General features: G+C 42.7%; 1 protein-coding gene across 1 annotated transcript; it reads left to right on the forward strand.

Annotated features, from left to right (window-relative positions):
- The first annotated feature begins 574 nt into the window (after nt 1-574).
- On the forward strand, nt 575-19,059 carry Tmem64 (transmembrane protein 64). Its single transcript, XM_021652369.2, has 3 exons — nt 575-1,506; nt 14,595-14,750; nt 16,880-19,059. Exons 1-3 carry the CDS (start codon nt 721-723, stop codon nt 17,069-17,071), a joined length of 1,134 nt encoding a protein of 377 aa, XP_021508044.1. The 5' UTR covers nt 575-720; the 3' UTR covers nt 17,072-19,059.
- The last annotated feature ends 1,762 nt before the right edge of the window (nt 19,060-20,821 follow it).

A 20,821-nucleotide genomic window follows, 5' to 3' on the forward strand; every position in this document is an offset into this window, starting at 1 on the left:
GGGGCCTGGTCGCAGGAGCCCCAACAGAGGTCTTCCCTGCCGGGCTCGGCACTCAGTTAGGGAGCAGAAGGCACATCCTCCGAAGAGTGGCTCTTCACAGCCGGGTCATCTAGAACCCGTTGGGGGACCTTGCTCTCTGGGAAGGCGCTTCCACCGTCCTCCGAAGAGACAAGAACTCCTCCTCCCCTAAAGGAGCCGGGCTGCTTAGGGCGGGAGCGACCCGCCGCTGGCTCGCCCGCTCGGAAACCACTGGAGAGGCTCCTGGCAGGAGTCCCAGCAGCTGCGGCCAGGGGCTCCGACACGCAGGCACGCGCGCGCCCGTGGGGCGGGGAGCGCGCGGCCCCGGCTCCCCTTCCGCTTCCCGTGGCCTCCCCCGGCCTCGCCCTCGCGCCCCGGGACCGCGGAGGCCTCCGTTGCGGGGGAGACCCGGAGCCCACGCCGCCGGTCCGAGGCCCCGACCGGGGCGTCTCGGGGGCGTGGCCACCGGCGATGTCTCCGCCCCCTCCGGCGCGCCCCGCCCCTCGGGCCCCAGGGGGCGGGCTCTGCGGGCGCCGGGGCCAGACGGGCCTGGCCGCGGGCGGGACCGCGTCGCCGCCGTCCTCTCCCGGCCGTTCCCTCCGCCGCCAGCGGACGCGGGTGCCGAGAGCCGGCGCGCGGGGTGCCATGGAGGGGCGCAGGCCGGCGGGCCCGGCGGGGGCGCTGGCCGGCTGAGGCCGAGGCATGCGGAGCCCCGGCGGGAGCCTGTGCCACTCGCTGCCCCGGGCCTTGCAGCACGCCGACCGGCCGGGCGGCGCGGAGCGGGCGGCGGGAGAGGACCGCTCGGAGGACCGCCTTCTCCGCGGGGGCGGGGCTAGCGCGGCGGCGGCGGCAGCGGCAGCGGCGGCGGCGGCGGCGGCCTCGGGCGCCTTGCTCGGCGCCTATCTGGAGCGCCACGGTCCGCCCGCGGCCTCGGACCTGCCGGCGCCGGCCGGGGCGTTGGCGGGCGGCCCCGGGAGCGGCGGCGGCGTGGTGGTCGGGGTGGCCGAGGTGAGAAACTGGCGCTGCTGCTGCCTCGGCAGCACCTGTTGGTGCCGGAGCCTCGTGCTGGTGTGCGTGCTGGCCGCCCTGTGCTTCGCTTCCCTGGCCCTGGTCCGCCGCTACCTGCAGCACCTCCTGCTCTGGGTGGAGAGCCTCGACTCGCTGCTCGGGGTCCTGCTCTTCGTGGTGGGCTTCATCGTGGTCTCCTTCCCCTGCGGCTGGGGCTACATCGTGCTGAATGTGGCGGCCGGCTACCTGTACGGCTTCGTGCTAGGCATGGGGCTCATGGTGGTGGGCGTCCTCATCGGCACCTTCATCGCTCATGTGGTCTGCAAGCGGCTGCTCACCGCCTGGGTGGCCGCCAGGATCCAGAGCAGCGACAAGCTGAGTGCCGTTATCCGCGTCGTGGAGGGAGGAAGCGGCCTGAAGGTGGTGGCGCTGGCCCGGCTCACTCCCATACCCTTTGGGCTCCAGAATGCAGTGTTCTCGGTAAGTGGAGTGAGTCCCTCCGCTTCCCGCCCCTCCCCTCCCAGCAGCGAAGAGTCCTTGGTATTTTCGTGGTACCCTGAGAAAGAGGCAGGTACAAGAAGAGTGCCCGTTGTCACTGTATGCTGGCAGCGCCTGGGCAATAAGTAAGGCTACATCTCTTGACCTCCCTAGTCTTCTCTGCCCTGCTTAAATGCATCAGGGTGTTGATTCTGGTTTCTGGTTACCTAGGGCTGTGGGTCGCTTTTGTTTTAGCAGTGGAGGAGACAACAGTAGACCCCAGTTCTTGGAGTTTCCTAAGTTTCTAATAGGCTTCTTAAAAGTAAATTTGCTGTAATACTATGTAAATGCTGAGAATCCCGTTTAAATTTCTTTAGAATTCTATTTTGAAGTTATCTGGGTGGCCAGTAAAACAATGACCATCCACTGTTCTTACTCCATCTAAAGACTCTTTCTTGCCCTTGTATTTTGCTTAGTCTCTGTAGGTTTCTACAGCTAGTGCACCTGATTTAAGGGTAGAAACACAGCTGCTGAGGTGGGGACCTCAGCTTGATGGGAAACTTCATGGCTTTAGATGAAACTGTTAAACCCACCTGACTTTGTTGTGTTAGCCCTGGCTGTCCTAGCACTCACCCGGGTAGCTCCGTTTGGCCAGCGAGTCTCAACCTCCTGAGTGGATTACAAGTGTGAGCCCCCGTGTACAGCTTTGACTTCACTTTTACAGAAAAGGGACTAGATGGCTGAGTTTCCCACAGTCAGTGATCCCAGAGTTCACACCTGCGATTCCCAGATACGGAGCCCTTCAACCAAAAGGAAACTGTGTGAGGTATTGCGATACAGCAGTAAACTTGGCCTCAGCCTTTCACCGTTTCACATAGCCAAATAGGAACATGGATTTTGATCAGCCTTATAGGAGATCGAGCCATACCAAGACTTTGAAAACTGACCGGCCACCAGGAACGTGTAGAGTTTAATTTGTTAATGTGCCATCTTCAGCTCCCCCCACCCCCAACATCTTTTCTTACCTACATAGTATGTAGCAACTGCTGTTCTAGGCTTTTTCCCAGGGATCTGCGTTTTTTCAGCTGGTACACATCTACTCTTGTTGCCTAGAAGAGGTGAGAACACGGGCTGGTATTCTGCAGTCTTGCTGCCATAAGTGTCTGCTGACCTTGGCCAAGTTGTCTTTTCTTTCGGCACCTTCTTTAACATTTGTTAAGGAGGGAAAGTATTGGATTTTGTTTGAGGGGCTACTGGGATTACATGATACATATGTCTGTGCAGCGAAGTCTGGCTTGAGTTTTTTTTTTTTTTCTTCCTACCTCCTGTTTGCTTGTTCTGTTGTAACTGCCCGTGGTCGCCTGGGAAGTAAATCAGTGGTGGAACCAAACTTTGAACTGTGGCCTAAACAGAGCCGCAACCTATGGCCCTCTCTGTTTCTTCATGGAATAGTTAGCATCTAAAAAAGTCACAGATATTGAAGATTTTTATTGATTACAGCCTTTATATTAAATTGGAAAAAGTGGAAATATTTACAGTTACTCAGTATGCAGCTGAGTTTAATAGGGGTCAGGAGCCTTTCATTTTGGCATTACTGAATCAGGAGAAAAAGAAGAAAAATTTCCATCGAAGAGAATATTGTCACCTGTTTAGGGAGAATGCAACGAAGCCTTCCTTATCCTGGGACTTGTAATGTCACCTGCAGCTTAAACCTGTAATCAGCTGATGTGATTGCATTTCTATAAAATCCTCAAACAAAAACAGAAGCAGGCCGGCTCAGAAAGCCACCAGACATGGTCTTTTGATCCGCATCCTCCTAAACTGTCTTCCAGTATGAAGGGCCCTTTCAATCTCAGTAGTTTGTTGTGTTTGCTAAGGATCCATGAGAAGAAGAAAACACAGTGTTGAGTGATGTTGGCTTTAGCCTGGATTTTCCCTTTTGCCCTCTAGAACTCTGTTCTGCCTCCACCCTCTCGGCCTCATACCCGTGGCACAAACCCAGGAACGCTTCTTTTGTTTTCTACTTTTCTCCTATGGAATCTTTGAAAGTACCCTTCGCTCCAGTTGAAGATACTTTCTCATTTGCTCAGTGATCATGAATAAAATATTTACCTCTCAGAGGAAGTTAGGTATAAAGGTCTTCGCTTGGTTCCTGCTGTGTGAACTCCATGCTTCCTCATTTCTAAAATGCTGTAGAGTCATGAGTGTCTATTAAACTAATGCTTTGAAGGCATTATTTTGCTTGGCCCATCATATTACTGTTGGCCAAGGTAGTATATGTTTTAGAGGCAGAAGCCAGTCATAAAAGCTGAGTATATGGAAGACAAAGAGGGGCTCCCTTTGCATCTAATTATTAACCATAATTCTTTAATTCTCCATCATGTGCTAGAAAGAGATTAGCATGCCAACACACAACATTTGAGACTCTCAAAATAGAAAAAAGCACTTTATACTATTGGTGCTCAAGTTATACAAAGTAAAATTCTTCAGCTTTATTTACATTTTTTTCCTCCCATCATCTCTTCTGGGAAATAGATAAAACTTCTCCCTCCTCACAATGTCTTTGGTGGAAACTTGTATCTGCAGGTCTCACTGTGCATTATAGTGGATATCTGAACTTAAGAATTTGCGTGTTGCTAAGCACGGTGATTAACTGGACACACATCTGTGATGACTGTGCATTTTTCTTACTAGATTATTCATGGTAGGTGAAATTAGGCTGCTGTGTATCTTCTGTTTTCAGTGGGCTAACAGCTAAGGTTTGTTTACTCAGCTTGATACGGGTGTGTATCAGACTTCATTGTGGGAAAGGACCCCTGCCTTACGTTGTTTGGGCTCTGGGATTTGGGCTGGCAGAGCCATTGCCCTGAACTTGGTTGCTGTGGATACAGAAAAGTGGATTTCACTTTTTCCTAACCTGGATAAGTTACGTGGTCGTGAGCAAGTTGTGTGAGCAAGCATTGTGTGAGTCCCTATACCCAGCTTTAATTTCACTTGTAAAGTAAAGGGACGAGATGACTGAATTCCCCACATGCAGTGATTCTAAAGTACAGTTCACTCTGAGATTCCCAGGTACTCAGCCTTTCAACTTTTACCATTTCGGAGTGTGACATAAATTTTGAGCAACTTTATAATAGTTGTACCAAGACTTAATTAATTTTTGAACTTTCAAGTGTCCTTTGTAGTGGATCTGAGTTTTTCCTGGCCTGAACAAGTTACAGGGCCATAACTGACCTCACAGGAGTGATAGGGTGGCGGCAGGAGAGCGACTGAGCACTTCCTGCAGCTTCGATGCCTCTGGGACTTGGCATACCCACCACATCCCCAGGTGTTATCTGGTCGGAGTCCCAGGGTCTGCCTCCTGACACTTGAGTGTAGCCTACTCCTTCTGCTCTGATTCAGGAACCTATCACTCCAAGGCTCCCTGCTTCCTGCTTCAGGCTTACATTTACCTGTCTTTATCCCCAAAATAACTGCAGTACCAGTGTGATCTGGTTGTTACCCTGTGTGAATTCCTCAGGTAGGTTTTCTTTTCCCTGAGAACGAATCACATCTATCTCTGGACTATCCTCTCCTTCCCATCATAGTTGATGTCATTTATTTAGTTTTGATGTCTTTATTTACTTAGTCCCCAGCACCCTTAGAAGTAGATGCAAATGAAGTAGTTTAGCAAATGAAATCCTTTCTCTACTAGAAACTTCAGATTTCACTTTTCTCAGTTTCCAACTAAGAGGAACTCTAGAAGTAAAGGAGGGACTGTTCAAAATAGGTACAGGAGACAAAATACTAAGAGTAAAATCTATAAGAAATGCTTTGACAAAGTATTCACACTGTCTCACCCTGCACTTAATACACATTAAACTATCCTTGCAATAGCCACTCTGTGATGCCCCTTTGGAGACCTGCATGTTAAAGCTACCTCTAGAAAAATGATGATCTTGATCTCAAAAGACTACAGGGTTGTGGGTTGTATGGGTAATGGAATTCATCATACTATTTTCAAACTGAAGGGGTCTGATGTAAGCCTGTGCCAAGGAGCTCCTAAAAGTCTCTTTTATTTTAGTCAAAGGAAAATAATACAAAGTTAGAATTCTAGTAGATTCATTCTTTCAAACAAATGTACTCGGGAAATTTATTTTTATTAACCTTGAATATTTGAAACATTCACTAACCATAAATACTAAAGGAAACATAAACTATAGTGTATAAAGTTGTCTTCTTTGTTGTGCGCCACTTCTCACACACACAGAAGATTTACCTGTCTGAGACCCTTAATTTTCCATCACAGCACTGATGAGATGGCATCTATCCTAAGCGTTTTGTAGAGGACAACGATCACAATCTTAAATCAGTCTTCTTGGCTCTCACATTTGCTTAGTCACCTTAAGGAAGCAAAACATTTGAGAAGTACTTTGTGTTATAAAACATGTTTTAATAATATCTAATGCAAAGCTGTGATATGTTATGGTTTGCTTGTTACTTACTCTTTTTTTCTGTTCTCTACATTCCAGAGAAGGACACTTTAAAAAGTTCAGCAGTATCTATTTTGCCCATGTGAAATACCAGGCGCCATTCTCTCATGCACACATTGCTTTTTAATCTTCAAATCTACTGTAATCTTCGTCCCACAGCTGAGACCATCGAAGTGTAGCTTGCCCACAGAGCATGGCTGGTTCTGCCTTGGTGCAGATGTAGCTTTCTCTGGGGTATGCTGAGAAGGTCAAGTGTTGCAGGCACCTTGGAGGACCTCCTTCCTGGCAGAGTGGGAAGGGCTCTGCAGAGTTGGGTTAGCTGCCAGAGTTGGGTCAGCCACACTGTATGTGGTGCACCGTATCTCATGGACATAGCAGTCTGTGAAACTCAGATTTTGGCTTCTGTGTACTTATATACATTTTTTGTAGCTTTTTTTTTTTTTTTTTTTTTTTGCGAAAAGACAGTGACGGTTAGGTGTCGAGACAGACCCTATACCTGTACAGCCTAAAATATTTATTACTAAACACTTAATGGAAAAAGTTTAGCAACTTCTGTTTTAAAGTCAGTGCAACAAAATACCCACCAACCCTCAGCTCCTGCTGCTGCATTTGGAGAGAGGCCCGGAAGTCATCTTCTCAAGATAGAAACAATCTAAGTGGAAGTAGTGTGACTGTGTGTAAAGTGAAAACAAAGTACGTACGTGGAAAAGTCCAAAGCATTAGCCAGCACCCAGCCTGTGTCTCAGTTGAGTACCTTTAAGGATTGTGTACTATCCGGCTTTCTATTGCTTTGGTTGTTTTAAGTGTGCTCTTAGAAGGCTAGAAGCAGCCACAGAAGGATTTGCTTGTTTTAGTTGATCTTGAGTGCAAGGTCAGGGAGCATAAGCCCGTACTGACTGAAATACTGACAATCAAAGATGGTATTATAACTTAAAACAGATGTAACTACCCTTAAATATATATATTTCCCTAGAATTTATCAAGAAGAGTTTCTTCTAACAATTTAATTCACAATTATACTTACATTGATTCCAGTGGATTAAACATTTGTTGGGCATGTCTGTCTAAAGCCATAAATGTGCCATTAGTCTTCGCATGGGCACTCTGAGAAACTTCTAATTCTGTGTCAGCTGCTGTGCAGTCACCATGAAGTCACTGTATGAATCTGGCCCCAGTTCTCCTGCTTGTAAATGGTCAAGAAAGAGTAGGCAAGGTCTCAGTTTGCCTTTAAAAGCACATGTTTTGAGCATTGGCTTAACATTACCTTTTAAAAAGCTTTCTAATGAATTTAGTGGGAGCATGTTATATAAAAAAAAGTCTTCTCATTTCCTTAAAATTTTGTTCTGTGTTATGAATACAGACAGGGACTGGAAACAAAGATAATAGATGATACTTGTCTTGAGGTAATGTAACAAATCATTATTTGTTCTTTTATACTGATTTGCTGCATATGGCATGCAGAACAGAAATAGGAGAGTTAGTCCGCTTTGGGGGACTTGGTTCTGACTACGAAGGGTTGGATAGGGTGAGCAAACTGACAGGATCTCAGCCGTGTCCTCGGGCCTTCCTGTTGTCACTGAAGATAGCTGACTTTCATCATCTCCCTGAAGCTCTTTTCTCATTTCATGCTCTGCAGTTACCTAAACCGATATCTTTGTCATATGCTTCAGTTTCACACATCTTTTTCTCTAGCTTACAGCAGTATGTGGAGTATCTTAATAATAAACCTTTTTAGACTAAAGACAAAAAAAAGTGTAAAAGTCTGAAAGCTATTTTAATGTAGTTTTTCTTTCTCTCTTCACGAAGTATATTCCTTACAAAGTTTGAAAAGTACAAGTCAAGGAAGCAATGATTAACTTTTTTGTGCTTGCCTTTCTTTGCTTAGTAGTTACTGATCTTTGTTTTTCTAACACGAGGTAGTGTTAGAAATGATTTTTGCTCAGTGTAGTGATGTGCTGCAACATGACTTTTAAGGACCACACAGCTAAACTTGACTCTTTTTAAATTCCAGGTTAGAATTGGACCTTATGTGTAAAAGGTATTTGACCAATTTTTGTTGAATGAATAGGAAAAGTAAACTATACTTCTATCAAACAATGTAAAGAATTTTCAACTTGTTATATTTAATAAGGTTGCACACTTCCCCAACCCTCAGGAAGATTCAGTGTTATATGTTAATCAAATTCTCAAATGGATCATTGATCTCCAAGTTACTTGGGAACCATTAGGAGTAGTTCTTAATTTAGGAATGTATAGCTGATGAAGTTTGCATATATGAAGATGGATTTTGCGTCAGATGACCAAGCTACTTCAATCAGCAGGAGGCCCTTTGTTCTGAAGCCTTCTCCGTCTGATAGAGTGAGGCCTACCTTTCTCTACTAACAAGATTTTTCTCAGGACTATCAAGGTTGCCACTTAACCAGAAGCACTGGAGACACTTTTAGTTTCCTTTCTGTATCCACCCAGCAGGTGATCACTAAGAGAGTGCTGTGTACTCATTGCTGTTCCAGGTGCTGCATAAGCAGCCGTGACTGAGTCAAAACCATTGGCCTGAACATTCCAGTGGGGAACAAGCATTCCAGATAGATGGTGAAAATTCTGTTGATGGTAACTTTCTAGGTAAAATGATTTCTGTTGCTAGGGCAAGGATTTCTGAATACTCCATTACAAGTAAGATTTTTTTTTTTTAAATCTCAGGCTCTTTGTAAATATTAACCATTTCCGTATTTGTAAATAAAGCAGCTTTGAGATTGACATAATTAGCCTCCAATTAACATATATTTACAGCTAGTCATAATTAGATATTTTTGCATAATGATCTAGGAGAAAAAAAAAACAAGATGGGTTTCTTTGCTCACAAAATTTTGTCTGGGCCAGGGACAAACAAATTGTGAGATTTCTAGCTGCTGTCCGGTGTGAGGGGACAAGAGCTGTCCATCATAGCCACTGGAAGCACTTCTTAAATGTTGTCTTTGGGCGTCAGAGTTTCCTCGAGGATCTTTGACTTTGTAGTGAACGGCAGTTGCCCTAGACACAGGGGAGTGGGAAGAAGTCTGGTATCCAGGAGCAACGGATGTGCTAGGTGCTCAGTGGCTGGAACTCTGACCTGAGGCATTAGATGGTAAAGGCTGGACTGCTGAGATGAGATGGAGATCACATTGAAGCAATTGGTCCTTTCTGAGGGCCACAGGGCAGAACTGACTGAGGATCAGGCTTGTGATTTAGAGAGGTATCTATAGAATTCGTTCCATATTAGGAAGACAATGAGTGGGAACTTGGCCAGGTGATGGATAGATGTTTAGAAGATGAATTTAACAAGTTGTAGTAGATAGTGAGGGAGGGGGATGTTATTGTCTGACCAACGTCTGAGGTTTTGAACATGGGCAGCCAAGAGTGGGAACAAAGACAGGCATGGAAGCATCTGCAGATGAGGGAGTGACAGACACTTAGGGGGTTCCGTTTGCTTTTGATGGTTTTGTTTTGTTTCTCTGAGACAAGCTCTCCTGTTTCAGACATTTGTCTTGAATTTATTATGTGGAGGAAGATGGCTTTGATCTCCTGAGGGCCTTCTGACTATTCCTCCTGCGGGCTAGGATTACAGTCGCAAACTGAAGTCAGTTTCCACCTTGGTCTGGCTGATGCTCACGGCTTCATAAAGACTGTGTGCATCTGCTAACTGAGCTGCACCGCGGTCCCTTAAGCCAATTGCAATCCTTTTCATTTCCTAAGAGTGGAAACTACCTGCTGTGTTTGAACTCTTTCTCCCTCTTAGCTAACATTTCTGAAACATTGACAGTAAGTATTGGGGGACGTATACAGGAAAAGCGCATACCATATCAAGATGTAGATGAAAAGTCACTTAAATTTCCTTTGTCTGTAATGAAATCAGTGTGAAGATCATGATTCTTCTGTATGATAATGAATGTATTATGTGTAGAATTTATGTAATACCTTCATAGTACCTGACTGATACTATAGATGTGCAAACCCTGAAGTGCGCCTCCTGCAGGAAGCTGTAATTTGCCTAATTTGGTATCAGACTCACAGAGTTCTGGGTAACATTTGACATCTTTTGAACAGATTGTCTTTATGCTTTTCACCAATTCTTTGTCAAGTTATTCCGTATTAAAGTGATAAAGTTTTAGTGCTTTAAATGATAGTTTGTAAAACCCTGTGTGAGAAATGTGAACTTAAACAAATGAGCATATTTCTGTAGCAGGATTCCCCAGGGATTGTGTTTTCTGCCTTGCCTGAGAAAAACGTGGGTTCAGAGTTGCTCTCCAGCAACTGTATCTTCAGTCCTGGACAAACAGCTGCTACCCTTAGTTCCCAGCGCCCCATTAGACAGCATGAAGCTGTTTGTGACTGCAGTTCCAGGGAATCTGATCCCCTATTCTGACCTTTTTAGGCACCTGCACACCTGTAGTTCACACATTAACTTAGGCACACATGTGCACATAAAAAAATAAAGTACACATACAAATAAAAGTGAGTATTTTACAGTATCTATTACCTGTGTATAATTTGCTTATACACACATCAGGTACTGTTTATTATCTCTGCATATCTCACTACATAATTTCTGTTTCTGACCACAGCAGCTGTCTGTTTCTGACACTGATATTCTAGATTGAGATTTCCATGGGCTTTTTGGGTTTGGACGATAAGTCTGGAGCAAAGGTCTCAGGGTACTCTAGGTAGGTGGGAATCCCAGTGGCATTGCCCTGGGTGGATTTTTACCTCTTTCTGAAAAGACAAGTAGACATGTAAAATTATGCAGGCAAAGAATTACCTGGGAGACAGGGTTGGGGAGATATCTAGGAACTTGTCTTTGTCAGAGACTCGACAAATGCAGGTTCTGACTAGGATTTGGACTGGTTAGAAATTCTACATTAAAATAACTTGGAGTCTTCAGTCATGCTCTTAAGAGCTTAGGAACAGCTTATGTCATGTTTAATCTAGCAAAACTGTTTATAGTGACCATCTGAAGTTTGTCATTTGCTTCTCTAGATTGCTTGACGGAACCAACACATGGAAGTTGTGCTAGTTTTTCCCCATGGTAAAGTTTCATACTGAACATTTTGGGGAACTTTGACTTAATATTGGACAGTAGTTATGTTAAAGAGTTGAGTGCCCAAATCTGTTCAGATTTCTGAAATCTGTGAGCATTCCCATTTGGATATTTTTGATGTCTTCTGAATATCAATTATGGTTTCTGTTCAGAGACACTCCATTGCATTTAAGACTGTAGACTGAAGATTTATATTAGGGCATTTTGGAATGTAACATGAGCAATTTTTAAAGGTTTATCTTTTAAATTATGTGGCGTGTGCATGTGTGTGTGTGTGTGTATGTGCGTGTGTGTTTATGGGAGTGTAGGGGCCTGTGGAGGACCAGCCAGGGCTTTGGATCCTGAGCTGCCCAGCATGGGTGATGGGAATTACCCACCTGGGTCCTCTGCGAGAACAGTGCGTTCTCTAAACCTCTGAACTGTCTCTCCACACACACCCCCATTTTTATTTTTATATATTTCTGTGTGTGTGCATCTGTGTGCTAAATGTGTATGTGGGTGCTCATGGAAGCCAGAGGAGAGCAAGAGATTCCCAGAAAACTGAAGGTAGAGCCACCCCAATGTGGATATCAAACTTGAGTTCCTCGGACAAGCTGAAAGCACTGTTAACTGCTTAGCTTCCTCGCCAGCCTCTTCAATATTTATTTTAAGTATAATTTTGATCTGTTTCATATTAACTATATAACACAGGATTTTTATCACTCATTTTTGCCTTATCTTGTCACTGTATGCATTTAACACATTCTTAAGAAGAACCCCTGCTTTTGTGAGTAAAGGCCCTGGTTCTTTTCATTTGAGTGGCTTGGTCTTCTTTATCGAGTCTGCTACAGGTTTCAGCTCAGTTACTTTTACTGTCTTCTGTGTTCAAGGTTGCCCAGCATGTGCCTCTAAGTGATCCAGAATGTCCTGCCAGCTTCGTTAATGAGTCTGCACTTGCCCTCCCACATTGTCTCTGTTCATGCTTTTCCCAGCACACCTGCCTCTCTCATTGCATCCATCTCTGCCTGCTAGACCCACGCTTAGCTTTCCGTATCCGTTCTCACTGCCTCCTTTTCTCCAGAAGTTGCCCCTTGGCCCTTTTTTTTTTCTTTTTTTCTCTTTTTACTTATTTTGATTCCTCTCTACTCTTTACTCTTCTGCACTTAGTATTTCCAAGGCTCTCTTTCTGCCTGTGTCTGAGGTAGTTGTGTGCTTGGCCATATGTGTGATTCCCTGGAAGAGAGTTACTGTGTCTTATTCTGGGGTCTCTTTCAGCAAATAACAGGGCATCTTGCGTGGATAGTTACTGGCTCTGTGATAGATGAAAAGAAGTAGCGTTTTGTTGCTGTATTATTTTTTCTAACCCAACAACACTGTGTCTCTTGTTCATTTGTGACTACAGATTAATTCTCCTGTAATGAAATTATAATTTACATGTTTATTGTATGATTGTCATAGAGCAACTGTCTGGATAAAACACTAGATCTTAAAAGTAGTTTTAAAAAAAGTTTAATAGAGTGGAGTTTTCTTAAGTACCAAGAATACCTAAATGGAGTACGTGAAGTTAATCTCACAGTACGGAACATGACTAGAATTTAACTAACAAATGACGCATGGAGTAAATAGCCAAATTTTAATAAAACGTGTTAAAATTTTTTAGTTTTACAAACAGTTCTGGATAAGGATACTGAATGTGCAGTTCTTTCATTTGTACCTTGATTCATTACACAATTTAATTATACTTCTTTAAATGACAAGCTGATCTTTAATAATAAGTAGGGAGAATAGATGTGGTAATTCTTAACAGTAATAAATAGGGCTTGAAGGGAGTGGGAAATTTATACTAAAACCATAAACAAATAGAGAACCTGTTGATTATCCATTGTATAATGCTAGCGAAACTAGCTACTGGGAAAGGAACAAATCCATGCCATTACCTTTAATCTGAATACATTCCAGAATTACATTGTAGAATTTATTTTATTAAAAAGGAAAATTAATCAAGAAAAAAATTTAAAAAATTAAGAAAAGAAGCAAAAGACTTCATGAAAGTAAAAGCGGTGGAGTTCTCTTACATTGTTATTTGGTTACATATTTATGTGTTTTTGTACGATGAACATGAACCAGGCACTGTGGTGTCAAGGAAGCCAAGCATTTGAGTCTTACCTGGACAACATAGTGAGTCCATGTTTCAAACTTTAGAGTCTGGGGACAATATCATAAGGAAATGGATGGTAGCTGTAACAGATCAGTCTTTACATCATCACAATGTAAAGAGCACTTGTGAATAAGAAAAAATAACATTGAGAACAAAGGGCAGTGATGAACAAATAAAATCATAAATGAAAATTGAAAATTGTCAAAAACCAGTGTCTTTATAAATGAAGAGTACAGATGTTATCATGGGAAGATGTAATTTTTACCTTATCTAGCTACAAAGGGTTGAAATTTACCATTTAAAGTTAATAAGCATGATGGACACATGCCATTCCTGGCAGTATGCAAATCACTGTGATTGACCTGGAATGCAGTGTAAAGCTTTGCTCTTTCAGGAGTTGCTTTCCTAGTGATCTACCCTGAAATTACTGAGATGCGCATTACTCACCATGTAGCACCTCACTTCAGAACTTCGTGGTGTTGTCTGTGGCCGAGAAGTCTGTGCAGTTGGGAGCATGTGATTTGCTCCCTCAGAGTTGCACAGTTAGGGGTGGGCCATGCCTCCGGCCATCTTGACGCTTGATTGGCAGAGAGCCCCCCTTTCAGGCTCACTCTGTGACTGTTGGCAGGCTCTAGGCCTTTGCTAGCTGCTGACTGCAGACATCAGTTCCTAGCCACACAGGACTCTAAAGAGCTCCTTTTGCAGTACAGCAGCTGGCCTGCTCCAGGGGGAGAAACCATCCTTCACTTCATAGTCCAATCTTAGAAGTGGCTTCCGATCTGGTCTGCTAGCATCTGTTTGCTGAGAAGTGAGAAGGATGCAGCACATATTTGAAGACAAGATTTCTCTGGTTCTTGGGATTATGCTGACTTTCACATGTTAATACACAAATATGTTCACTGTGGCTTTATGGATTCTTTATAACAGCAAGAAAGCAAAGAATATCACATAGACACCAAATAATACGCAATGCTGATATTTCTGCATTGAGAGTGATGGAGACAGCAAATCCTTGGGTTTTCAACCCTGCAGTATACAATTGTAGTGTTCTTAGGCTTCAGAGCAAAATAACCCATTGCCACTGTAGAGTGTTGATGCTTATTAAATATGATGAGAGAGACTCAGAAAAGTTCTCACTTAGCGATCTGTATGTGGATTTTACTTTTGGTAAGAAAAATTGGTTGCTGAATGTTCTCGTTTATAGTAGAGGAGAATAGTAACTTTTTGTTTGAAGTTTAATTTCATTCTAAGTCTATAGTTTGCATATATTCCTTGATAATTGTTCATAAGTTCAGGTGTTTCATCCTTGCTTCACTCTCTACCCTGAAGAGAAAGCAATAGCAAGATTTATAGAGACATGTTTGTGCCTTTGTAATTGATAACAAATCATTACCTTTAATTTACTTTCTAGATTACTGATCTCTCCTTACCCAACTATCTGATGGCATCTTCAGTTGGACTGCTTCCAACTCAGCTTCTGAATTCTTACTTGGGTACCACCCTGCGGACTATGGAAGATGTCATTGCAGAACAAAGTGTTAGTGGATATTTTGTCTTTTGTTTACAGGTGAGTGCAAGGCCAAGAGTTGCTTTCCTAGTGATCTACCCTGAAATTACTGCTAGTTGAAGAATTGTTTCATTTTAGATAGCTGTTCCAATACTATTTTATATTTGGAAAACAGTTTCAGTTATGTAGACAGCTGGAAATACATGGACTCAGTCAGATGCATTGAATACCCTACTCGAAATGAAAAAATAGAATCATAAAAATAAGAGTCTTTCATAGGGATTGTTTTTAAAATCATTGCGAGTCAAATACTGTATCATGAAATTTTTAATATTTGACACTCAAGAAATTGCTATTTTATCTATGTTTAAAATTTTTGTTTTGCCTGCTTTATTTATGTGGATAAGCAGGATAAATTTTATATGTATTGCATCTACAGTATATTATGCATAATTTACAGTCTTTGTCCATTTCAAAGTACAATGAAGATTCTGACATGTAGCGTAGCCTTAAGTTTATTTAAAAGATAAATTATGTATCATTTTTCTCTTCCCTAGAAATTAGAAATCTGTCTGAAATTCTTTTTAGAAATTATATTTGAGTAAAGTTTTTCAATAGCTCACAGCATTTGCACTATTGAAACTTTATATTTTTATGCCATCTTTGTAAATTACTCAGCTGTTATCAGTAGTGCCTCCTAAAGCTATAGGGTCATCTCTTTTCCAGTAGTTCATTAACCCCTTTGGGTGAGCTAGCATATTTAAACTTAATATGTAGTACAGAAAGGGAAAGGTTCACAATTCTTAGCTGGGACATTTACAGAGAAAATGGAAGCAATGCTTTGGTTTGGTGTGTTGATGGTAGTTACAGCCCAAGTTGTTTCAGAAAGGATTTAGTGCAGCTGGATTGTGAAGTGGAGAAGAGAGGGAGAGTCCATAAGATGACACTGCAAAGGGAAGACAAAGCTTAGATATGGCTGATAGAGTGATCACACTTAACAGATTCTTTCTGTTGCTAGAAATGAGTCACAGATCATTTCCTTTCTGGGTCCTGTAGTCTACAGCCTAAGGAGAGCCTGCACACTGGAAAGTTGAAAGTTGTATGTTCTCGTACAGACATCCGTTTCTGCCCCTCCTCCTCCTCATGCTCTGTATGTTTCTGTTCTTACTTTGCAGAACTCTAGTCCCACAGAAGTCTTAGTTTGATCTGCTTTGTATGTGTTCTGGGGCAAAGTTAGCACTGAGTTGTGGGTAATGGGTGCAGTTCATGGGCGCAGTCTTTCCCATTTCCTAGCTCTCCCCTGTATCTCCACTGCTTCAGTGTCATCTTCCTCCCCTACTATTGGCTTGAAATAATGCAAACTGTCTTCACTTGTCCACACAGGCTGGAGTCCTCTCCTGACCTCCCTGTATCCCCAGTAGACTGCTTCTCTTCTTCTTTAGGTATCAGAAGCTTCCATGTGGGAAGCCCGTCATTCTAAGAGATCTGTTCTTCTGCCTGTACTCTGGCCTGCTGTCTACAGTTGGTGGAAGAGAAGCTTGTATTTCTGTAGGAGGCTTGTTCCTCTTGCCTCCTTTCAGTTTGAGAAATGTCAGAAGGGTTGCTTGTACTTCCTGTTTGCTTCTCTCCTTTTTTCTTTGTATTTCATGAGACTAAGAATGTCAGTGCATGCTGGAGAAAGTCAGTGTGCAGTGTGCGTCTCCTACCTCACACGTCTAGCTCAGTCCCTTCCTATGGTGTCTGTGTCTACAGGTACCATTGTGCCCTGAGCAGATGAGGCATCTCCTACCTCACACGTCTAGCTCAGTCCCTTCCCATAGTGTCTGTGTCTACAGGTACCAGTGTGCCCTGAGCAGATGAGGCATCTTACACAGGTGTCACATGTGCACTTCTTTCCATGGCATTAGAGTCTGTTGAGGTATCGAACTTTTGAGTTTTCAAAAGGTACATGATAGTTCTTTCAGGAGAAATAAAACAATTAAAATATGTAGAAACGCATTTTTCTAGTGCCCAGCTTAGCATTTTATTGAATGGTGGTTGCTCAGTTAATGGCAAATAGCTGTTAAAAATATGTGACCTCCTACCTTCCACTGTAAAGAAACCTCCGTGTGAAACATTTTAGGCCATGCAGTCACTGAAGTCCTCTGCTTTTATATGATGTTGGTAACTGGTGTTACTTTTGTTCACAGATTGTTATAAGCATAGGCCTCATGTTTTATGTAGTCCATCGTGCTCAAGTGGAACTGAACGCAGCTATCGTAGCTTGTGAGATGGAACTGAAAACTTCTCTGATAAAAGGCAATCAACCACATCCCAGCGGCTCTTCCTTCTACAGCAAGAGGACCCTCACGTTTTCTGGAGGTGGAATCAATATTGTATGATTCTTACAAACTGTGATTGTCGGGAGCCGAGTGCGCTGTCCAGGCCTAGCAGGCACTCTCCTAGTGGCAGAGACAAGTGCTGTTGTATTATGGCACAAAGAAACTGAGAAACTGACTAGTTTTTAAATTGCACAATTTTCTAAAAGCAAGTATCATTTTCTGGGTCTGTAAATGTAAATGTAGCTGCAGCTTTGGCTGCCCCGTGTTTTACCTGTAATGGCCTATAGGTGTGCACTTTAGTGTTTCTGAATTCTTTTATTATTGGGACTTATGAACAGAGAAATAACCCAAATATTGTTTTTCTTTCTGTTTAGTATCCTTATTTATACAGCCCACGAATAGTTGTGTGCATCTGTCTTTAAAGATGAGTGAAAGTATGCAGTTCTAAATGTGCCATTGTTGGATGTTCTTTGCGTAGGTAGTCTTTCAAGCAGGGCTAAAATGTGTTTTTGTTTTGTTTATTGTTCACTTGCTTGTTTTAAGCAGGACAACTTTGCTTCATTTTCCTTGCTCATAAGAAAATGGGTATATTTTAGTTGAATGTATTATCAAGCATTATGTTATCGTGGGCCATTTACCCCCTTCCATACAAGCTTAAATCCTACATTGTGGGACTGAAGTGCTCTTAAGATTCCTTTTTATTTTCACTGTGTAATATGCAGAGTGAAAGGGAAATTTTTTAGTAGGTGGCTCAGAAGCAGAGCCCACATTCTTATTTGATTTTGTTGCTTTCACCCTTTAGACCTCCTCAAAGGGCTGTCCGATAGCACTCTTACCAAACCATTTTACCTTTTTAATATTAATAATTAGGCTTTGAAATAAACATATTATTCCTATAAAATGGTGGGCTTTCTAGCCCAGAAGTTGTCATTCAGGTGGCCTTGTTTAGTCAAAACGCCTTGTTAAAAAGAAACAAGCTTTAAAATCATGTTTATAGTTCCAATAAAGTCTTATATGTCTGTCCCCATAGTCTTCAGCTTTAAAACTATAAACATAATATTAACAAAACGGCCACGTTTGTGCTATCTGCTGTATTGTCGCTGTTTTGTTTGGGGCTTTGGCATTCCTTTTCCCTGATGAGACTCAGGAATTCTGAAATGTGAAATTGTCTCAGTTCTCTTTCTTGTAGCATGTGCGTTTACGCACAGCACTTGGAGCTGTAGCATACAATAATTCAACATGATTCATACAGCGTGCGTTCATTTTTCAGCTTTATTTTTAAAATAGCTTAATTGCAAACTCAACCATTAGTTGATTTTGTTTGTTACAAATGAGATTGTAATGATATGGTGGTGTTTTCTATTAAGCACTTCATTTTTCTAGGCCTATTGCAGCCTACCAGAGCTCTCTCCTGGTGGGAAGACCTTTCCCTGATTTCTGCTGACACACAGAGTGATCCTGTGCAAGCACTGTTTTCTAGTCTTATCACTAGAGATCAATTTGATCGTGTTCATATACAGGATTTTTGCCCAATTCAGGTTGTTTTTCTTTCCGATGCAGTAGAAGACCAGAGTTACTGTGACCAAAGGCACCTGGTCTACAGAGCATGATTGGCCTCCAGATCTGTTATTGGTAGAAAAATGATTATATATACTCTGCGTCCTCATTGCCTATTTAGTTTTGAATGTTATTTAGTGTAACCATCCCAATAAAGGAAATATTTGATTTATTTTAATTTTTTGGTATGACTTGGCAACATTTTTCTTGTGTTTCTCATTAGTTATTTTTTGTTAAAGGAATCTTTATTTAAGATCACTGTGTTCATGCTTGTTTTACAGCTCATGTTTTGAAGTGCGTTATATTTACTTAGCATTTGTGACTTGAACAACTTCACCAAATGAGTACCTTTTGGTAGTCTGTAATGAGTTCTTCCAGATGTTAACACCTTCCCTGGTAATTGTATTAAATATGTAAAGACAAAAGAAATAATTTTCTGTACTCTGCCAATCAAAATTTTATAAAATAAATCATCAACTTTTATAATAGTATGGATGGACAATTTTTAAAATATTAACCTAGCTATACTCTTCCTTTCCTTAGCATTTCCAGGGTAGCAGTAAACAGCAGTCCATTGTCGCCGTGTTATTTGATGGGTGCGTCTGGTGGCTGGCGTCTAGCGTGTGTTTGTATTTGCTGTGGCCTGTGCAGCGCAGCCGTGCCACGCGCACGCGCCTCTAGCCCTGCGCCCTGGGCTGTGGCAGCAGCTGCCAGGCAGCGCTCCCGTATTGGGCACACGTTGCCTCCAGCCATACTGTGAAATGCATGTTCATAGAAACGAGACGTTAGGGTTCCCTTCCGCTGCTTAACCATGCCCTAAAATTGCTTTACATTCATTTAGGGTCCACCTAATTTTCAAATCCGGTGACAATTTTGTCCTGTTTTCCCTAAGATTATTACTTTGACAAATTTGAGTTACCTCTTTTTTAAAACCATGTTTATACTTTCTGTGCTTTTATGTCATTTTGATTTGATTATCTATTTCTGAACAATTGAAATCTGTACTCTTGGTGAAAAATCATATTTTCAAGTTTCTGTCATTACAATGTTTATTTTTAGTCGATATTCAGAAGTGACTGGATTTATTCCATCAGCCATCGTCACCCTTGATGCATTGTACCCAGCTGCTGATGTGCCACGGTGGCTCATCCAGTGCTTACGCGTGTGACTGTCAGATGCCTTCCTCTCTGGGAAACTGTTGAGTTCAGTGTTGCTGTTTGCCCTCACTGTAAGCAAACTAAATGGTTGAGGTGCACCCGTGTCCCCAGAATCATGTGTGTTGACCTGTGATGGTGATTTGGACTGTTCTTGGGGAAGTTGCCATGACTCAAATTTGTTGTTTGTGAGCTGCTAGGTGTGTGCCTCATTGGTGCAAATGAATCCTTCCTGTGTGGCGCATGCATGCCATTCACAGAAGAGGAGCATTTGAAGAGAAAAAGAATATTGTGAAGCTGGAGCACAGCTGTCACTCCAGCCTTGGTGCTGAGATTTTGTGTCAGCTGAAGGCTATCCCAGGCCTGAGTGACGCGCCATGTAATATGGTCTGGCTCCACAAATTAGATTTTCCTGATTTCTCTTATAATAAGGTATTTAGAAGATATACATTTAAAGGCCATTGCTTTAAGCTGAAAAGCCATTTAAATAAAGGGAGAGAATTACTCTCGTAGGATATTTAAAACTCAGGAGTTTAAACAAACGCATGTATTGAAGAAACACTGTTGGCTTTGAACTGGGTTATAGCCTGCTTCGTCCTGACCACTGCGCAGCGGTTGCTGCACGCTGTCCTCAAGGGTGGCTGGGATTTACAGTGGAGAATTCTAACAGCTAAGCAGCAAAGTGTCTTGAAGGTTGGTAACCCAAATCACTCGTGTGCCTAAGAAAATAAAAGGAAATATTTTATCGTTCTTCTCTCTTCTCTTTCTTTCCTGCGCTTGTGCAGCATGTCTGCAGGAGGGAGCGGTTCTGGGGAAGGGGAGGCTGCTCCCCAGTCTCAGAGTGGCCACGCTAATGCTCAGTCTCATGATCTCATGCTGGGTGTTAGGATTGGAGAAGAGACGCTGTGGGCTAGCCATCCTGATTTCTTATGTTGGCGTTTGCTCTTCAGCTCCTGTATCATAAAATGCTGTCTGTTAGTTCAGCACAGTTACCAGTTGTTTTATGTGTTTTTTGTAGAGTCCAGAACTTTTCCCAATTTAATTTTCTGTTGAGTTGTACCTAGTTTCTCTGACAGGTCCCTTGAAAGCACACTGTAGC

Source organism: Meriones unguiculatus, chromosome 6, assembly GCF_030254825.1.
Source record: "Meriones unguiculatus strain TT.TT164.6M chromosome 6, Bangor_MerUng_6.1, whole genome shotgun sequence".
In the NCBI taxonomy this organism is placed as follows: domain Eukaryota; kingdom Metazoa; phylum Chordata; class Mammalia; order Rodentia; family Muridae; genus Meriones; species Meriones unguiculatus.

Bases quoted from the DNA above. Each gene is read 5' to 3' on its own strand.
- Tmem64 (XM_021652369.2), top strand. From the start codon at position 721: ATGCGGAGCCCCGGCGGGAGCCTGTGCCACTCGCTGCCCCGGGCCTTG. The intron at 1,507-14,594 runs GTAAGTGGAGTG...TTTACTTTCTAG, and splicing joins TCCAGAATGCAGTGTTCTCG to ATTACTGATCTCTCCTTACC. The intron at 14,751-16,879 runs GTGAGTGCAAGG...TTTTGTTCACAG, and splicing joins ATTTTGTCTTTTGTTTACAG to ATTGTTATAAGCATAGGCCT.